A 22,088-nucleotide genomic window follows, 5' to 3' on the forward strand; every position below is an offset into this window, starting at 1 on the left:
AAATACTGACTTACTTTCTAAATGCCAAGCAAAGCTCTTCATATGTTCAAATCATTTAATTCTCAGTAACCCTTTGGTATGGTATGGTATTATTTTACTCATCTTATTAAGGAGGCAACAGATAGTTTAATTTACCCAAAGTTACACAGTTAGTCAGTGGTGCTGAGTTGAGTCTGGACTCCCGGACAGTCTAACTTCAAATTTAAGATCTGGGATGGAGCTCAGAGATCTTCTTCAGAAGTAAATGTATCTCACTTGTGGCACTATTCCTTATGTCCTCTACATGACAGACATTGCTAATTGTTGGCAGATCTTTTTCTACTGAGTCTATACCCAGCCTGGGAATCATTCTTAGTTGTTGTCCCAGGTGGCAATTACTTACTGAATGATTCTCAGTTGTGTTGAAACCTATTTATCATTCACACAGGTCTAATCTGTTCCTTTTACAGAACGATTTATGCCAAATGTTTTAGTAGAAACTGGCTAAATGTTCACCAGATCCACTTTTTCTTCCTACATATATAGGTAGACTACATTTCCAGCTTTTCTTCCAAATAAGTGTGGTCACATAACCATGTCCTAACCAACAGAATGTGAGCACACCTGAGGTGCACCATTTCTAGGCTTACCTCTAAAAACTCCTCTGGCTCTCCTCCATCCTCTTTCCATCCACAGATTGATGTCTATGAGTACACTGACCCTGTTAGTTACCTGATGAAGTTTGCAGAGTCAAAAAATGGATGGAGCCTGCGTTCCTAAATAAAGCTTTGAAGAAAGCTACCTACCAATCACAAATACCTGTTTGGGCTTTATATGAGCAAGAAATAAACCTCAGTCATGTTCAGGCCATTAAAGGTTTTGGGTATGTTTACTACAAAAACTAGCATTACAAAAACAAGGCCTATACAAAAGTACAAAAGTAGCATTTTTCAGAAGCAGAATCTGAATCTAGGTCTTGTAAGTCCCAATTCTTGCCACTACGCCAAGCTTACTAATTTTAAAAACTACCCAAGGTAATATGATAAACACCTTATTTTAATATAAGTTTTCTCAAATTTTAACTCCATGAAGATTTGAGTTCATTGGCAACAAGGGTTCTCTCATTTCTAAAAAAATCTCAAGTATTTCCCAATTGATGCCTTTAGGACCAGACCTCCCACTCCAGTTATCTGGCCTATAATTCCTGCCCAGGTGTGAAGCATGAAAGGTGACATCAAGTCAGTGCTTCTAAAACGTATACTTGGGAACCATTTCTATGGGATGTTAGTAGGTTTGGTGCTGAAATACAATAACTCATGGTCAAGCACATTTAGGAAATTCTAGATTAAAAGAAGTAAAAAGGTGTCTTTTCTGTAGGAATATCCTTTAATAAGATAACATGTCCTGAGATTCTCCAAAATAAACGTCTGTAGTATTTTGCAAATTTATTTGATGACAGAGCCCTTTTTCAAAGAGCAACTCAAGGAAATAGTGTTCCACTGAACACATTTTGGGAAACACAAACAAGGATATTGGGGCATATTCATAACTATTGTTACTTAAAGTTGGGTCTAGTACATCTTGGAATCTACTCCCTCTGCCTAAAGAAACTTTGGTTCTGGCTGTGCCTTTCTACATGTACTACCTATTCCTGACTTCTAACAAATGATTATGCCTTGATCTTTAGGCTTCTTCTATATCCTCTAGCTCTTTTCAAGACTTAACAACTGACTGTATTTTGTGGTCTCCACCATGCCAGACTTTATCTTGTTGCTTCTCTACCCTGACGGAACACAAATGTTTGATTGGTTGTGTATGTATGTTGTAGTATTAATTCTTGATTCAATCAAACACCCCACATAAAGCAAGGGTGTGGGGTAGTATTACTGGCGTAAAAAAACATCTTCTGGCTGGGTGCAGTGGCTCACGCCTGTAATCCCAGCCCTTTGGGAGGCCAAGGCGGTTGGATCACTTGAGGTCAGGGGTTCGAGACCAGCCTGGCCAACTTGGTGAAACCCTGTCTCTACTAAAAGTACAAAGAAAATTAGCTGGGCATGGTGACAGGCACCTGTACTCCCAGCTACTTGGGAGCCTGAGGCAGGAGAATCACTTAAGCCCAGGAGGCAGAGATTGCAGTGAGCAGAGATCTTGCCACTGCACTCCATCCTGGGCAACACAGCGAGACTCTGTCAAAAACAAAAACAAAAACAAAAACAAAAACCAAACAAACAAACAAAAAAAACTCTTACTGTCCTAGTTAAATATCAATATCAATAAAATCAGTGAAGTTACATTATATGGGCATTTGTAGTATGTGAATTCAGCTAGACCCATTTAGTATCCTGGCCCCCAGATAGAAAAAATAGTTTAAATGCAAAGCAGTTAGATTTTATGTTATGAAATGCCATTACTGGCATTCTGTATCACTTAATTTAAAACTTGCATAATTGAAGATTAATTTCCCATACAGCTGTCAAAGAAAAGCAGGCATTTCTTTGCTTGCTGAAGTCGCACCACCATGGGCTGTAGCAAAAACATGGTTTCCAATTCAGGTAGCCCACTCCTTTTAATATTGTATGATTGTTGATATAAAAAAAATTTAAATTCTATTATTTCAAATGCTTCCAATCACATGAGAGAATGTATTAATCTTTTATGTTGTACTCTTTCAAATTTGCATAATTTTATAAATTACTGCACTGTACTGTGGGTGCTTTTACCCACCATCCTACTCCATTTTTACAGCAGATTTATAGTCTGTTAGGAGATATGACTCTGTTATTTCTTTCCTTCCTGTGTGCCTTTCATAGTAGAAAATATCACTGGGTCCTACAATTCCAAACCAACTTTAATCTGGCTTCACCAAAGAAACAGAAATCTACTGAATGTTGGGAAAATAGTTGTACTGAATTTACTGAAAGACGTTACATCATTCTCTAAAATGTCATATAGTTTTAAGAAACTTTGAAGGTAAGTTTGAATATACATGACTCTTTTTATGTGACAACTTTAGAACTTTACCTCCCATATAAGATGTGACTCTACTTGGAGATAATGGACATTATTGATTGCTAATCCAGCATTTAGTACTTCCTTTCTTCCTCCTAACAAAACTCTATCTTATTCAGATAGCACTCCTCATAACTAAGGGAAAGATGATCCTAGTACCAGTTCCAGGACTAGATCTGGACTTGTGTAGGCTTACCACGTTGCTCCCACCCTCTTTGCCAGTGACTGGTGTTGGAGCACTCAAGTAATCCAATTCTGGTAATTCTGGTCTGTGACACATGAGGAGAAGTCGACCAAAAGGCTTCTGTAAAGATTTCCTTGATTATTATTAGTATATATTATTATTATTTTTTGAGACGGAGTCTCACACTGTCACCCAGGCTGGAGTGCAGTGGCACGATCTTCGCTCAGTGCAACCTCCGCCTCCTGGGTTCAAGCGATTCTCCTGCCTCAGGCTCCCACGTAGCTGGGATTACAGGCGCCTGTCACGACACCCAGCTATTTTTTTGTAATTTTAGTAGAGATGGGGTTCATTATGTTGACCTGGCTGGTCTTGAACTCCTGACCTCATGATCCACCCACCTTGGCCTCCCAAGATTTCCTTGATCCTTAGCAAGTGATAGTTCATTTCATTCCTAAGCATGTTGTTAGGTTCAGTGTGACTCCAATAGCTATTGCCATCCTGCTGCCAGTCCTCTGAGGATGTCAACATTGAGAGTAGAAGAGAGCAGAGAAAGACAAAACCTAGGTCTTTTAAGATATTGCTCAGTTCCTGAATCAATGAACCCTGAAGTCTCTCCAATCTTCTCCTTAGATAATGTATTATTAGTCAGCTCAGGCTACTATAACAAAATACCATAGACTGGGTGACTTAAACAACAGAAATTTCTCACAGTTCTGGTGGCTGGGAAGTCCAAGATCAAGGTGCCGGTAGATTTGGCTCTTAGTTGGGGCTGTGTTCCTGGCTTGCAGATAGCTGCCTTCTTATTACGTCCTCACATGGTATGTGCAAGCCAGGATAGAGAGAGAGAGCTTTCTCTCTTTTGTTCTTCTTATAAGGCCATCAACCCTACATGGATAGGGTCCTACCTTTAGGACCTCATTTAATCTTAATTACCTCCTAGAACCCCATCTCTAAATACAACCATATTGGGCTTAGGGCTTCAACCTATGTCTATGGAGGAGACACAATTCAGTCCATAGTAGATAATATAACAAATGTCTTTATGCTGTTAAACAAGTTTAAAATTTTTTTCTGTTATATACAACTGAATACACCCTGACAGATATCATATCTTATGATGAAATATACAAAGGATAATGTCTAATTCATGCCATATAACATGAAAAGATCAAGGGTTAATCTTCTTTTCTCAGAATAAAGCAGTTGTAGAGTTAAAAATGGTTAGTCCATTGCAGTTCTAAGGCATTTCATGAACTGCTGATTGTACATATATGTGGTATCATGTTAACATAAACAGTCCAGCCCTAAGGGAGTTTTAAGTTATAAAAGAAACATTTTTCTAAGATCATGAGCTCTGATATAAAAACCATACTCCAGCCCAGTTCTATCATTATGAAGGTCTGGTGAGCTGAGAGATGTTAGTTGGTGATTTTATCAAGCCAGACTTCTAACTAATGGCTTGGTGAAGCCATCACTGTCCCATAAAATACCATAACAGATTGACAGGACGATTCAAGTTTTAGTCATTTTACATCCTTATGGTTATTCCACAAAAAGCAGCATCTCAGGGATCACTGCAATCCTACAAATCAGAATACACTTTCACCTTTTTGCCTAAAAGGAATCAGTTATGTTTTTCTTACAATTCAAATCTAATTTTTATAACTATCTTCAACAAAAAGGGTGGAGTGTAGATTTATCACATTCTAGTAAAGCTCTCATGAAACATTTTACTCATTACATTGTTTCTAAAGTAAATTTACCATTTTCCCCCAGATGAAATGCAAATAAACAATAAAATTATATTGAAGTGAAGGATTTTCATAACATAGTAAAATTCTCCTTTAATTTCCAGCTGAGGGAGTGGAAGAGCAGCACTTATCAAATTAGAAAAAAAAATACCCAAACCAAACAAACAAAAACAAACTTCACCAAGAAACAAATGAGAGATACATTTGCATATAGATGCATCCATATTAAAGAAATAGAACTTGGGTCATTTTGAAATCTTAAACCTTCTGACACTATTTTCATGAACTCAGTAATATAAACCATGTGGTGAATGAAATTCTGAAAAACTTTGCCGGTTTCACTGTGTATTTTATTACTGGCCAAATGTGACATTAAATTTTATCCCCTGTGGCTTGGAGTTAAATGCTTGCTCTGTTCAGAATGGTAACACTCAATTAAACAGCATTTTTCATGATCTACACCCACCATTGTTACTGTATTTAAGGGAAATAATGGGGGTACTGACCTATATTGCGCTTCTTATTATCAATGGAGACGAAGCGTATGCAGGGATTACTGGTGATGTACTGCCCAGCCCAAGGGACATCAATCTTCGTGCCAGCTTCATAAAAGAGGCCCAGAGCATATCGAGAGGAGTAGCTCACAGCCTCCAGTTGCTGCCTTTGGCATTCACTAATTACTGTGGAAGAAAAAATAAAAGGCATCAAACTTAAAAATATCATCTTTCCTTTTAGTACATCAAATATAAAACTCCTTTAAATCAGTTACAACAGCTTCTACCAACTCCATCTCACTTACAATGAATTTTGAAAGGTAATGTAAAATAGCATCAGCTCTAATTTCTTTTTGGAATAATTCTTAACTTTGGCACATTGTTTTTATGAAGTTAAGGTTCACAATCTTTGGAATGGCACTCAAGGTTCTCAAAATCTGGCTCCAAATTGCTTTTCTATTCTGATATCCTAGTCCTTGGACTGTCTGGTCACATTATAGATTCCATATACTGACCCCTTACTACAAGTCAGGGTATTTGCTATATACTTGACATAAGCATTTCACTCTATCATAATAGTTTTAAAAGGTAGAGTATAATTTCCAAGTTACACATGAGGAGGCTGATGCTCTATCTCTTATGACCTCTTAAATTGTTCCATGGATACAAGGTGGGAATAACACATACTGGGGCCTGTTGGGAATGGGGGCATTGTGGAGGGAGGGCATCAGGATGAAGAGCTAATGCATGCTGGGCTTAATACCTAGGTGATGGGATGATCTGTGCAGCAAACCACCATGGCACATGATTATCTATGTAACAAACCTGAGTATCCTGCACATGTATACCTGAACTTTAAAGTTGAAGAACACAAAAACTGCTACACACACACACACACACACACACACACACACAAATTGCTCCATGTCATAGAGTGATTTGTTCGCCTGTCATCTTTCTGCCAGTGCATTATAATAGCTTCTTAAGCAGAGGGACCACACCTTAGTCATCTTTGTTTACAGGTCCCTACTGTACTCATTACAAGCACACCAAAGATGAAACTTTAAAGGGATAGAAAGGCAAACACAGACATGCAAAGAAATAATGTCTTTGTCAACTTCTTCACAAAAGAAGTTGAAATGTAGGAGGTAAATAATAGGAAAAGCCTGGAAAAGGAATTGAGTAGGTTTAGGTTTAAATCCTGACTCTCCACTTACCAGATATGTGACACTGGTTAAACTACTTAATTGCTCTGATTACAGTTCTCTTGTCTATACTCGCAATAATAGTACAGAATGCATTAGTCTGTTGTGAGGATTATATGAAATAATGCATAGCACAGTGCTTGGCATATAATAAGTGTTCATTAAATAGTGACTTTTTCTACTATAGATAGAAAAAAATACTTGGGAAAATGGGACAAGAAAACATACTTAGGAAAATGGGATAATGTTCCATCCTGAGGTAGGGAAAGAAGACATATTTTCCACTTTTTACTTTCTATCTCCAATACCCCTACCTTTAAGGTCTCAGGGAGCTGCTTGTTTATGTATGTACAACATTAATAGTTTAGGTTTCAGAGAAGGTCATAGTTCTGTTCTGCCTTAGAAGGCTCATTCAGACATGGAACACATGGGAAATTCTCATTTAATTGGGGTAAAATATCCTAATCTACAACAGTAGGGATAAGCAAACCTCAAGGATGAGGGGCAACTTTAGTTAAATATTACAGAAGTAGCTTTAGGAGGTAGAGAGAGGCAGGAAAGGGATTCAATAAATGATTATAGCACAGTAATAATCCTATACATTATTTCAACTACAAAACATTTTTACAACCATGACCTAATTTAGTCTTCACAAAAGCCAACCTCATTTCACATCCCCAGGAAGGTGAGATTCAGATTGGTCAACTAACCTGCCTTAGGTTACACAGCTTCCAAGTTGTGTGGCCAAGATGAAGCCAGAGCTCCCACATTGGAGCTACACATATATTCTTATAACCCTACACTTTCCTCTGCTCATCTGCAAGTCTGAGTTTCAGAATAAACTTCGGCATTGCTTTCTCCTTGACATTAATGGCTATTTTGTATTCATAAGTAAAAGCCATATTTCCCTTTAACCATAATTTTCTGCCTTATTAAAAGCTGTAACTACTTGATGAACGAATGATCTGACATTGGCCTCATTACACTCAATGAATTTGGAACTTCATTTTTTAATTTAATCTGCTTTTAAAGTTGTGGCTTCATGTTATACTTACTGTTTTCTAAGAGGGAGGAGGTGAAACATATTAATGCTAGCCGCTGAGCACATAATCACTGTTTCCCATTTTTTTAATTTAAAAAAAAAAACACTAACCAAACAAAATTGTGTAGTTAGCTACTTAGTAACTGAAAGGGCCTAAAACTTTTATTTTTTTTAACCAACACTGAAGGGTCAATATGTTGACAACCAAATCAGTCCTCTCCCCACCCCCCTATTTTTTGCTAGCTTTTAGACAAACTGCCAAGTGGTAAATCCCACTGGGTAGTCCGTTGAAAAGGTAATTGATATCTATATAGAAAGAGCAATTAACCTTACACACCCTTGTCTGTTCCAGGGGCTCTACAATTCATTCTGAGAACAGGGAGGTGAGACTTCTGACTGAAACTATCACAATTTCTGGACATTCACTGACAAAAACTTTGTCTTCAGAGCCTTAAAAGTTTTTTTATTGTTGGAATGTGGGCAGCATCTTAAAAAAAGATCTCACTTTGTTTTAAAAAGTTTCTAGTGCAAAATGCTAAAGAACCCAGCCCTAGGTCCCACATATTTTGGCAAGCAAAACAATAGATTCTTTCTTATCATGTTTTCAAATAGGACAAATGACCACAAATCAAGGCTTATATAAAAAGGCCTAATTCCAAAGTAATAAATCTTTACCTGGCTGTCATCCTCATTTAATTCTCAACCAATAGGATTATATAACCCACAAACACACATACACACACATATATGTGAGTAAGATATGTTATATAATATATATCTTACACATACATAAATAATATAAAATATATTTTATGACTATGAGTAAAATGGCTAAAAATTGTAGTGAACAGAGTAGTTCACATGCACACTTTCATTAATGAGGAAAATTGTGCTTATTTCATTCTCCTTGTGCCTGTGTCTTTGTGTGCATGAGTGGGTTTGTGGGAGGTGAAGAGCAGAGGGAGAAAAAGACAGAGAAGAGGAGAGTGAGAGAGAGGAACAGAAGACCTGGCTGTACTCCTGAATAACACTGAGCAAATATTTCATTTTCTTTGTTTCCTCATGTAATTTCATTCTGTTAGTTTCCAAACCTATAAAAGAAGGTTAATAATACATATTCTGCCTATTTTCTACATTTTTTGGTGACAATCAAATCAATCTATCCATCCATCCATCCATCCATCCATCCATCCATCCATCCATCCATCCATCCTTCCATTACTTTATGCCATGCACTTTTCTAGACGTTAGGGCTGTAAAGCAGAAAGATAAAGTCCCTGCTCTCATGTAGCCTACATACTAGTGGCAGAAAGGCCATTATAAATCAATAATCAAGTAAATGATATGTCAGTTGGTGATAACAGCTATAAGGAAAAATAAAGCAGGTAAAGGGATAAGTAACAGGTCTGAGGGAGGCTGTTTTATATAGACTAATCTACAACAGTAGGGATAAGCAAACCTCAAGGATGAGGGGGCAACTTTAGTTAAATATTACAGTGGCTTTAGGAGGTAGAGAGAGGCAGGAACTGCCTGAGAGAGGCAGAGGTGTTACCTCTGAGGTTTTTACTTGGATTGACATGGGAAGCTACTACTCGTTATGAGCCAGGGACAGACAATGGCATTCCTTCTGTCTTAAAATTCTCATTCTGGCTACTGGTGAAGATACAGGGGTGCAAGAGTGGAACTGGGGCAAGCAGCTTTTGCAGAAGTCTTAGATTAGAGAGAACAGTAGAGGAAGCCAGAAGTGGCTACAGTTTGGATGAAATATATAGGGTGTGTGTGTGTGTGTTTGTGCATATGTGTATATACTCTTAAATAAAAATTATGAGAGGCTATTGATTTGGGGTAAGATCTTGCACTAGGTCCCAACAGACCAACCTAAACTGGAGTCACTCATGCTAATGTTCCTGATCGCCAAACCAAAACCTAAGCTGTTTACTTGCAAGATCCGACCTGAGAGATTAGGGGAGAAGGTCAGTTTTCCAAAAACAAAAAAAAAAAAAAAAAGAAAAAAAAGGAAATCCACAACAACCAATCCAAAGGGCCCAGTCAACCTGAGCTGAGCGGGCATAATAACCAAGTCCCCACTGCTTTAATCCATACGAGGAGAGTAACCTTTAGTAACCTGATGTTAACCAATTTACCTTTTGCACTAGATGTTTCCTTGTTCCCGCTCAAGTTGCCTTACAAAAACCAACTCACAGCCGGTGGAGTTCTCTATTAAACCAATTCACTGGCCATGACCTCATGGCCAGTGGAGCTCTTGTCTGTTTTATAGACTGGATGCTGACTGGTTTATGAATTGCTAATAAAAGTCGATTAACTCATTAACACTTCATTTGTTGAAATGTTGTCATTTCACATACATGCACACAATATATGTGTATATAAATATATAATATGTATAATGTAAATTTTAATAGAGGTTTAACATACATAGAGAAAATTATGCCTTGATGAATTTTCATGAAGTGAACACACCCGTATAACCGGCAGCCAGATCAAGAAACAGAGCATTACCAGAACCCCAGAAGCTACCTTCTGCTCCTTTTCCAGGCACTCTTTTCCTGCGGCACGTAATCAGGAATCCTAAATTCCAACATCATAGATTACTTTAGCTGTTTTTGAACTTTACATAAACAGAATGATATGGTATATATTTTTTGTGTCTGGCTTCTTTCACTCAATATTATGTTTGTTATATAAATGTTGTTAGATGTAGTTGTAGTTAATTAATTGTAGGACAGTATTGCTTATACGTATATACTATAAGTTACTTATCCATTCCACTGTTGATGAATATTGGGATTGTTCGTAGATTTTAGTTATCACACATTTAATGTGAAGAACATATGTACGTGATTCTCTAGTACTGGAATTCTGGAATGATGGAGCTCACATAATTCAGTTTTAGTAAATACTGCCAAATGGTTTTCTAAAGTGATTGTACCAGTTTGTACTTCCACCAGGTGTGTATGAAAGCTGAGTTGTTCCACATTGTTGCCAGAATTGGCTACTATCTGTCTTTTTAATCTGGGATGTAGAGATACTATTACATTGTGGTTTTAATTTGTATTCCATGGTGGCTTTTTTTTTTTTAATTTTTAAAATTTTTTTTTAAAATTTATTTATTATTATTATACTTTAAGTTGTAGGGTACATGTGCATAATGTGCAGGTTTGTTACATATGTATACTTGTGCCATGTTGGTGTGCTGCACCCATCAACTCATCATTTACATCAGGTATAACTCCCAATGCAATCCCTCCCCCCTCCCCCCTCCCCATGATAGGCCCCTGTGTGTGATGTTCCCCTTCCTGAGTCCAAGTGATCTCATTGTTCAGTTCCCACCTATGAGTGAGAACATGCGGTGTTTGGTTTTCTGTTCTTGTGATAGTTTGCTAAGAATGATGGTTTCCAGCTGCATCCATGTCCCTACAAAGGACGCAAACTCATCCTTTTTGATGGCTGCATAGTATTCCATGGTGTATATGTGCCACATTTTCTTAATCCAATCTGTCACTGATGGACATTTGGGTTGATTCCAAGTCTTTGCTATTGTGAATAGTGCTGCAATAAACATACGTGTGCATGTGTCTTTATAGCAGCATAATTTATAATCCTTTGGGTATATACCCAGTAATGGGATGGCTGGGTCATATGGTACATCTAGTTCTAGATCCTTGAGGAATCGCCATACTGTTTTCCATAATGGTTGAACTAGTTTACAATCCCACCAACAGTGTAAAAGTGTTCCTATTTCTCCACATCCTCTCCAGCACCTGTTGTTTCCTGACTTTTTAATGATTGCCATTCTAACTGGTGTGAGATGGTATCTCATTGTGGTTTTGATTTGCATTTCTCTGATGGCCAGTGATGATGAGCATTTTTTCATGTGTCTGTTGGCTGTATGAATGTCTTCTTTGGAGAAATGTCTGTTCATATCCTTTGCCCACTTTTTGATGGGGTTGTTTGTTTTTTTCTTGTAAATTTGTTTGAGTTCTTTGTAGGTTCTGGATATTAGCCCTTTGTCAGATGAGTAGATTGCAAAAATTTTCTCCCATTCTGTAGGTTGCCTGTTCACTCTGATGGTAGTTTCTTTTGCTGTGCAGAAGCTCTTTAGTTTAATTAGATCCCACTTGTCAATTTTGGCTTTTGCTGCCATTGCTTTTGGTGTTTTAGACATGAAGTCTTTGCCCATGCCTATGTCCTGAATGGTACTACCTAGGTTTTCCTCTAGGATTTTTATGGTATTAGGTCTAACATTTAAGTCTCTAATCCATCTTGAATTAATTTTCGTATAAGGAGTAAGGAAAGGATCCAGTTTCAGCTTTCTACTTATGGCTAGCCAATTTTCCCAGCACCATTTATTAAATAGGGAATCTTTTCCCCATTTCTTGTTTCTCTCAGGTTTGTCAAAGATCAGATGGCTGTAGATGTGTGGTATTATTTCTGAGGACTCTGTTCTGTTCCATTGGTCTATATCTCTGTTTTGGTACCAGTACCATGCTGTTTTGGTTACTGTAGCCTTGTAGTATAGTTTGAAGTCAGGTAGTGTGATGCCTCCAGCTTTGTTCCTTTGATTTAGGATTGTCTTGGAGATGCGGGCTCTTTTTTGGTTCCATATGAACTTTAAAGCAGTTTTTTCCAATTCTGTGAAGAAACTCATTGGTAGCTTGATGGGGATGGCATTGAATCTATAAATTACCTTGGGCAGTATGGCCATTTTCACCATATTGATTCTTCCTATCCATGAGCATGGTATGTTCTTCCATTTGTTTGTGTCCTCTTTTATTTCACTGAGCAGTGGTTTGTAGTTCTCCTTGAAGAGGTCCTTTACATCCCTTGTAAGTTGGATTCCTAGGTATTTTATTCTCTTTGAAGCAATTGTGAATGGAAGTTCATTCCTGATTTGGCTCTCTGTTTGTCTGTTACTGGTGTATAAGAATGCTTGTGATTTTTGCACATTAATTTTGTATCCTGAGACTTTGCTGAAGTTGCTTATCAGCTTAAGGAGATTTTGGGCTGAGACAATGGGGTTTTCTAAATATACAATCATGTCATCTGCAAACAGGGACAGTTTGACTTCTTCTTTTCCTAACTGAATACCCTTGATTTCTTTCTCTTGCCTAATTGCCCTAGCCAGAACTTCCAACACTATGTTGAATAGGAGTGGTGAGAGAGGGCATCCCTGTCTTGTGCCAGTTTTCAAAGGGAATTTTTCCAGTTTTTGCCCATTCAGTATGATATTGGCTGTGGGTTTGTCATAAATAGCTCTTATTATTTTGAGGTACGTTCCATCAATACCGAATTTATTGAGCGTTTTTAGCATGAAGGGCTGTTGAATTTTGTCAAAAGCCTTTTCTGCATCTATTGAGATAATCATGTGGTTCTTGTCTTTGGTTCTGTTTATATGCTGGATTATGTTTATTGATTTGCGAATGTTGAACCAGCCTTGCATCCCAGGGATGAAGCCCACTTGATCATGGTGGATAAGCTTTTCGATGTGTTGCTGAATCCGGTTTGCCAGTATTTTATTGAGGATTTTTGCATCGATGTTCATCAGGGATATTGGTCTAAAATTCTCTTTTTTTGTTGTGTCTCTGCCAGGCTTTGGTATCAGGATGATGTTGGCCTCATAAAATGAGTTAGGGAGGATTCCCTCTTTTTCTATTGATTGGAATAGTTTCAGAAGGAATGGTACCAACTCCTCCTTGTACCTCTGGTAGAATTCAGCTGTGAATCCATCTGGTCCTGGACTTTTTTTGGTTGGTAGGCTATTAATTATTGCCTCAATTTCAGAGCCTGCTATTGGTCTATTCAGGGATTCAACTTCTTCCTGGTTTAGTCTTGGAAGAGTGTAAGTGTCCAGGAAATTATCCATTTCTTCTAGATTTTCCAGTTTATTTGCGTAGAGGTGTTTATAGTATTCTCTGATGGTAGTTTGTATTTCTGTGGGGTCAGTGGTGATATCCCCTTTATCATTTTTAATTGCATCGATTTGATTCTTCTCTCTTTTCTTCTTTATTAGTCTTGTTAGTGGTCTGTCAATTTTGTTGATCTTTTCAAAAAACCAACTCCTGGATTCATTGATTTTTTGGAGAGTTTTTTGTGTCTCTATCTCCTTCAGTTCTGCTCTGATCTTAGTTATTTCTAGCCTTCTGCTAGCTTTTGAATGTGTTTGCTCTTGCTTCTCTAGTTCTTTTAATTGCGATGTTAGAGTGTCAATTTTAGATCTTTCCTGCTTTCTCTTGTGGGCATTTAGTGCTATAAATTTCCCTCTACACACTGCTTTAAATGTGTCCCAGAGATTCTGGTATGTTGTATCTTTGTTCTCATTGGTTTCAAAGAACATCTTTATTTCTGCCTTCATTTTGTTATGTACCCAGTAGTCATTCAGGAGCAGGTTGTTCAGTTTCCATGTAGTTGAGCGGTTTTGATTGAGTTTCTTAGTCCTGAGTTCTAGTTTGATTGCACTGTGGTCTGAGAGACAGTTTGTTATAATTTCTGTTCTTGTACATTTGCTGAGGAGTGCTTTACTTCCAATTACATGGTCGATTTTGGAGTAAGTACGATGTGGTGCTGAGAAGAATGTATATTCTGTTGATTTGGGGTGGAGAGTTCTATAGATGTCTATTAGGTCTGCTTGCTGCAGAGATGAGTTCAATTCCTGGATATCCTTGTTAACTTTCTGTCTCGCTGATCTGTCTAATGTTGACAGTGGAGTGTTGAAGTCTCCCATTATTATTGTATGGGAGTCTAAGTCTCTTTGTAAGTCTCTAAGGACTTGCTTTATGAATCTGGGTGCTCCTGTATTGGGTGCATATATATTTAGGATAGTTAGCTCTTCCTGTTGAATTGATCCCTTTACCATTATGTAATGGCCTTCTTTGTCTCTTTTGATCTTTGATGGTTTAAAGTCTGTTTTATCAGAGACTAGTATTGCAACCCCCACTTTTTTTTGTTCTCCATTTGCTTGGTAAATCTTCCTCCATCCCTTTATTTTGAGCCTATGTATGTCTCTGCGTGTGAGATGGGACCCCTGAATACAGCAGACTGATGGGTCTTGACTCTTTATCCAGTTTGCCAGTCTGTGTCTTTTAATTGGAGCATTTAGTCCATTTACATTTAAGGTTAAGATTGTTATGTGTGAACTTGATCCTGCCATTATGATATTAACTGGTTATTTTGCTCGTTAGTTGATGCAGTTTTTTCCTAGCCTCGATGGTCTTTACATTTTGGCATGTTTTTGCAATGGCTGGTACCGGTTGTTCCTTTCCATGTTTAGTGCTTCCTTCAGGGTCTCTTGTAAGGCAGGCCTAGTGGTGACAAAATCTCTAAGCATTTGATTATCTGTAAAGGATTTTATTTCTCCTTCACTTATGAAACTTAGTTTGGCTGGATATGAAATTCTGGGTTTAAAATTCTTTTCTTTAAGAATGTTGAATATTGGCCCCCACTCTCTTCTGGCTTGGAGAGTTTCTGCTGAGAGATCTGCTGTTAGTCTGATGGGCTTCCCTTTGTGGGTAACCCGATCTTTCTCTCTGGCTGCCCTTAAGATTTTTTCCTTCATTTCAACTTTGGTGAATCTGGCAATTATGTGTCTTGGAGTTGCTCTTCTCGAGGAGTATCTTTGTGGCGTTCTCTGTATTTCCTGGATTTGAATGTTGGCCTGCCCTACTAGGTTGGGGAAGTTCTCCTGGATGATATCCTGAAGAGTGTTTTCCAACTTGGTTCCATTTTCCCCCTCACTTTCAGGCACCCCAATCAGAGGTAGATTTGGTCTTTTTACATAATCCCATACTTCTTGCAGGCTTTGTTCATTTCTTTTTCTTCTTTTTTTTTTTGGTTTCTCTTCTCGCTTCATTTCATTCATTTAATCCTCAATCACAGATACTCTTTCTTCCAGTTGATCGAGTCGGTTACTGAAGCTTGTGCATTTGTCACGTATTTCTCGTGTCATGATTTTCATCTCTTTCATTTCGTTTATGACCTTCTCTGCATTAATTACTCTAGCCATCAATTCTTCCACTTTTTTTTCAAGATTTTTAGTTTCTTTGTGCTGGGTACATAATTCCTCCTTTAGCTCTGAGAAATTTGATGGACTGAAGCCTTCTTCTCTCATCTCGTCAAAGTCATTCTCTGTCCAGCTTTGATCCGTTGCTGGCGATGAGCTGCGCTCCTTTGCCGGGGGAGATGCGCTCTTATTTTTTGAATTTCCAGCTTTTCTGCCCTGCTTTTTCCCCATCTTTGTGGTTTTATCTGCCTCTGGTCTTTGATGATGGTGATGTACTGATGGGGTTTTGGTGTAGGTGTCCTTCCTGTTTGATAGTTTTCCTTCTAACAGTCAGGACCCTCAGCTGTAGGTCTGTTGGAGATTGCTTGAGGTCCACTCCAGACCCTGTTTGCCTGGGTATCAGCAGCAGAGGCTGCAGAAGATAGAATATTTCTGAACAGCGAGTGTACCTGTCTGATTCTTGCTTTGGAAGCTTCCTCTCAGGGGTGTACTCCACCCTGTGAGGTGTGGGGTGTCAGACTGCCCCTAGTGGGGGATGTCTCCCAGTTAGGCTACTCAGGGGTCAGGGACCCACTTGAGCAGGGAGTCTGTCCCTTCTCAGATCTCAACCTCCGTGTTGGGAGATCCACTGCTCTCTTCAAAGCTGTCAGACAGAGTCGTTTGCGTCTGCAGAGGTTTCGGCTGTGTTTGTTATTGCCCTGTCCCCAGAGGTGGAGTCTACAGAGACAGGCAGGTTTCCTTGAGCTGCTGTGAGCTCCACCCAGTTCGAGCTTCCCAGCAGCTTTGTTTACCTACTTAAGCCTCAGCAATGGCGGGCGTCCCTCCCCCAGCCTCGCTGCTGCCTTGCCGGTAGATCACAGACTGCTGTGCTAGCAATGAGGGAGGCTCCGTGGGTGTGGGACCCTCCTGGCCAGGTGTGGGATATGATCTCCTGGTGTGCCTGTTTGCTTAAAGCGCAGTATTGGGGTGGGAGTTACCCGATTTTCCAGGTGTTGTGTTTCAGTTCCCCTGGCTAGGAAAAGGGATTCCCTTCCCCCTTGCGCTTCCCAGGTGAGGCAATGCCTCGCCCTGCTTCAGCTCTCGCTGGTCGGGCTGCAGTAGCTGACCAGCACCGATCGTCCGGCACTCCCCAGTGAGATGAACCCAGTACCTCAATTGAAAATGCAGAAATCACCGGTCTTCTGTGTCGCTCGCGCTGGGAGTTGGAGACTGGAGCTGTTCCTATTCGGCCATCTTGCTCCGCCCTCCCCATGGTGACTAATACTTGAAAACTCTTCCATGTTTGTCATTTATATATCCTTTTGTCACTGCTTGTTCAAATCTTTGCCCATTTTTTCTTTTGGGCTGTCTTTTTCTTATTGCAATACAGGAGTTCTTTATATATTGTGGGTATGAATCTTAAATATGAATTTATTTAAAACTTCCTTCCTGAGTGGCCTGCCTTTTAACCCTCCTAAAAGTATGATTTGATGAACAGAGTTTTAATTTTAATATAGCCCAACTTATTTTGTTTTCATTTATAATTAACACTTCTGTGTCCTGCTTAAGATGTTTTTGCCAATAGCCTACTTCAAGATCATAAAGATGTTTTCTTAGGTTTTTTTTTTTTCCCTGAAAGCTTTATTAGTTTACATTTCATGAGATTTTGGACATATTTTAAAGTCATAGGCAGCCAGGATTCCTATTGGCTTTGAAAGGTGGTGCGAGAGAAAGAGACCAAATATATTGAATGCTACTTCCCCTCATTCACCCTAATTAAATAAACAATAGCTTTATTATCCTATTATTTTAGAAATTACAATATAAAAATAAGACACTAGATTGTAAGCAACTTGAGGCAAAGACTGTGCTTCATGAGCTTTGTATGTCCAGGTCCTACAACAGTGACTAGTGAACAATGGCATTCAATAAACACAATGAATATATCCTTATTTCAGAAAATTTGGCAAGTAGGCAAGGATATAAAGAGGGAAAAGGTAAAAATATTACCATATTTTCATTATTTAGATAAACAAGTAACATTTTGATGTTTTTCCTTTAGTATTATGATAGTTTTTCTCTAAACATGGTTGTGATCAGATTGGATATATAATTTTGGTACTGAATTTCTGCTTACCGTAAGACCAAAAGCCCTAATTGTAAATATTTTAATGCCTCTATAATATTTGATGAAATGTATGTTACATAATTTGTTTAATCATTTCATTAATGTTGAACATTCGTTTCCTTTTTTCTATTATAATTAATACTATTATGCACATCTTTGTGCAGATTTTTATCTATGTTTCTAATTATTTCCTTAAGATAGAAATTGGAAGTGGAATTACTGTTAAATGGTTTTTCAGAAACACTATACCAATTTATAATTTCTACTAATGGTATACAAAAGACCCATTTCACTGTATTCCTTGCTTATATTAAGTAATTTCTGTTATTTGCTAGGAAAAATAGATCTCGCTTTGGTTCTAATATAGTAAGACTAAACATTCTTCATATGACTAAAAGCCCGTATATATTTTCTCTTTTGCAAGCAATCTGTTCATGTCATTTTGCTAACTGGTCTATTAGATTCTTCATGTTATTAAACTGATTTATATTAATGGGTGATACTGGCATTCTAAATTTATTGTATGTTATCAATTTTTCCTGTTTACTTTTTAGTATTGTATATATTATAATATTTACAAGGATAATCAGTTTCTTTCCTCCCTCCCCATGACTCTTCTTTCTTTGAACAGAGACAAGAAGTCTATTTATGCTGGTTATTCTTGCTCTCCTATGTCCACTCCTTGCCCTTCTCTGCTTTGATCTGTGCCCAGGGAGACTGGCCCCTTTATGGGCTAAATTCCTAGAGTTCTGGTTTCTGGAAGGTTTTGGTCAATTGGTGACATAGGCAGGGGATTCTCAGGTAGGAGACAGAGGCTGGAATATTGATTCCTCCTGTTCCGTCCTGCTTTGCCAGGTATTGACAATGGTGAGCTCCTTTACAGCTAAAGTTCCTTTCAGGTGGCTCTTCTCCCCTAGTTCCAACTCTCATGGGGCATTGGTAACCTTTTCTTCCCTTACCCATTTAGGCCTAGGACTAGTAATGGCTTCCTGCTGTTACTAGTTCCTAGGTGCCACAACATCCCTGGCTGGCTGCCTTAACCCTGCCCACTGTTTTGTGAATACCCCTTCCTTAAATTCTTTTTTTGGAGACAGAATCTCACTCTGTTGCCCAGGATGGAGTGCAGAAGTGCAATCTTTGCTCACTGTAACCTCCGCCTCCTGGGTTCAAGCTATTCTCCTGCCTCATCCTCCTGAGTAACTGGGATAAGAGGTACATGCAACCACAGCTGGCTAATTTTGTGGGTGTTTGTATATTTTTAGCAGAGACGGGATTTCACCGTGTTGGCCAGGCTGATTTTGAACTCCTAACCTCAAATCATCCACCCGCCTCGGCCTCCCAAAGTGTTGGGATTACAGGCATAAGCCACTATGCCCAGCCTCTTAAATTCTTTACATAAAACTGTTTCACATATACTGTCTATTTCTTGCTGGGACCCGGACCGAAACAATATTTAACTGTATTTTCATCTAGCTTCTTCTAGGAAAGCACTCTGAAGCCAAGTAGAAACATTATACTCTTAGGCAGTAGTAGAGATCAACCTCTTAAAACCAAATCCATGGGCCCAGGAGTATGGTAAGAATGTTGTGCAACTTATAAATGTCTGTTTTTTCATAAGTAAATAAGGTACTACTTTCAGATGCACTTCTCTTCACATCATACTGACTTTGGGGGCATGATTATGAAGATTTTAATGTTAATAGTAAAATAAAAACTTTTTTTTTTAGCATATCATGGTATTTATTACCAATATTACAGTTATTGGTAAATGCTGCTCACATTGATACTTGGTGCTCAAAGCCTTTAAGCTTCAGCCAGTTTTGTTGTTTACAGCAAATTACAGAAGATTGCTAATTTCCTGATTTACCACCATATGTAAAGCATTTTAGCTCAGGGACAGCTGAAGTTAGGAAGCCAATTTGTTTTATAACTAAGTTCTGATCAAGGAAAACAGCTCTTGATTTAGTTATTACCTTTATTTTTTATGGTGAATTCCAAGAATGTCAAGAAATGTTGTGCATGAATTAACTACTTATATTAGACCATCTAGCTCTGTGGGCTTTGTTTGTACACAAGGGCAATAGTATCTTAGCCAGAATAACTGGTTCCACTTTACCCAAAGTGGCTGTAGAAATAGTGCTGAAAGTCCCGTTTTCCATAAACAGTTCTCCTAGCAGGTCAGGACAGTTTGAAATTTTACTACTCATGAGTCATTCCTTTCCTATAAAAGCACAGAATCAGTCTTGTTTCACTTCACCTGGAATAAATTGAATGTTAACTTGGACTCTATAGGTATAGAAGTCATTAAGGCTGGAAGCACAGTTTTAGAAATAGTCTTGGCAAGCAATAAATCTCGAGTTTATTGGCGACAGACTTCAGCAGTTATATCTATGTGGGATTTCCCTGAGGAAATATTTCTTTCATCCTGAGAAGCATCTCTGGAGTCAGAAAAATTTGGGTTTGAATTCTGTTTCTGACATTTATCTGTGTGACATTGGTCAAGCTACTTAATCCCTCTAAGCATCTGTTTTCCTGCAAAATAAGAGTAATAATATTGCCTGCCTTAAAGATTGCTAGAAAAATTAAACAAGATAATAGTAAGTGTTTAACACAATACCTAGCACATAATAAGTGTACTGCAAAAATCCAACATGACCGTACTTGATTTTAAAAGCCTTCAGAGGTGTCTATGTGTATATCACACTTTAGAAATGTTTTCAAAAAGCCTTTAGAGGTGGCATCCTAATATTCAAGCATATCAGGATGATACTAAATCAAAGACACGTCTTTGTCTAGTAAAGTGCACAGCTACACTTCACTTTTCAGAGTAGAGAATAAAAACAAAACAAAACAAAACTTTTCAGAGTATTAAGAATGTCAAAAGTATTTTGGGCAATAATTTTTGAAAAATTAATGTACATAGTGGAATTCTTTGGTTATCTTTCTACTTTAGAAGGCTGAATGTTCAAAGATATGCCTTTGGAAATGAATGAAAACCAAATTTTGGATCATTACTCTAGCATTATATTTCTTAATCCTATCCCACAGTTGTATAAAAATAAAGGGCACAGAAGTGGCTTTCCTTGTATTGTCTTCTGCTCACTTGAGATTATTTTTTGGTAAACATTTAGGATTAAGCTGTTTTTACACTCGTGTGTTTATGGAGAATGCTAATCATTACCTGAGTACAAATCATGACTTGAATACCCTGTCTAACAGGTAAATTCTGCCTAGTTGCTATGCATAGCTGGCTTTTTTTGGAAGTCATCAGAAGGAAAGCATTGGTGTTATAGGACAATAAAGTTCATATCTAGCAAGAGAAAGTTATCTTAATATTTCTCAAATTGTGTGGGACCCTAACAATCAATGCATTAAGTGGCATTTAAAAGGAAAGAAAAGAACATAAAGACATCTGAAGTTTCTAAAATATAATAATACTTAATAGATCATGACTTTTGTTCCTGTAGGATAAAAATAAACAAGGCGTTTTTTTTTTTTTAGAAGCAAGTTCTTCAGCTTCCGTGATGAAACAGGTGATCCTGCCATACTGGGGGCAGATGTCATGCCAAAAGGCCTTTGCAGTACTGTAAAGGCTCAAACTGTTAGTGTGTTACCAGTATTTGTGATTAATCAGGTCCTCTCTCCTCTCCCCCTGGCAATCAGGGAGCGTTTTCTAATCCCTGCTGATTCCCCATCTCTTTAATCATAAAGAACAATCTGTCAAGGAAAAAAGGGTTTTCTCTCTGGTCCCTGCTTTACTGCCTTTTGCCACTCTGTCCTAGCAGCCATTGTAAAAGAGTATTTAGCTATGTAGATGTGACTGTAGCTGGTTTTTCATAAAATCTTATTACTTTCTCCCAATCACATGAAGTCTGCTGCTTTACAAACTACCCACTCTTCTCTTTATCCGGAGGTCCTGTGAAACCGAAATGACATTCAATCGTTTCTATAGCAACATGTTCTAAGCATGGGATTAGAACAAAATAAACATTTTTAAATGCAGGAACTATTTTCTGAAAGCATGAAAGATTAGTTAACTCAAGCAACATTTATTGTAGGTCTACTATGCATCCAGCACTATGCTAATCACTATAAAAAAATCTCTCAACCACTTAGCAGAGTCTAGAATTAATTTTGGACTGACATGTAAAATAATTTCACTTAAATTATAAAAAAAAACTGATAAAAGTTATTATCAGTTTTATCCTTGGGAAAATTCTCTTTGGATTTCAAAATCTAAATGTATTTGGCTTTCTTGTTTTCTTTACAGAACACATACAGTAAGTCTGCAAACCACAAT

The 22,088-nt window shown here is 38.1% G+C and overlaps 1 protein-coding gene across 8 annotated transcripts in view; it reads right to left on the bottom strand.

Annotated features, from left to right (window-relative positions):
* The window catches only part of RNLS (renalase, FAD dependent amine oxidase), a 413,866-nt gene that overhangs the window by 169,800 nt on the left and 221,978 nt on the right, over window positions 1-22,088 (bottom strand). For all 8 annotated transcript variants that reach the window (XM_065521115.2, XM_074002163.1, XM_074002164.1 and 5 more), the window contains one exon: window positions 5,430-5,603. In XM_065521115.2, coding sequence (XP_065377187.1) covers window positions 5,430-5,603 — 174 coding nt within the window. The remainder of the gene's footprint in view (window positions 1-5,429; window positions 5,604-22,088) is intronic.

Source organism: Macaca fascicularis, chromosome 9 (genome assembly GCF_037993035.2).
Source record: "Macaca fascicularis isolate 582-1 chromosome 9, T2T-MFA8v1.1".
NCBI classification, from domain to species: Eukaryota; Metazoa; Chordata; class Mammalia; order Primates; family Cercopithecidae; genus Macaca; species Macaca fascicularis.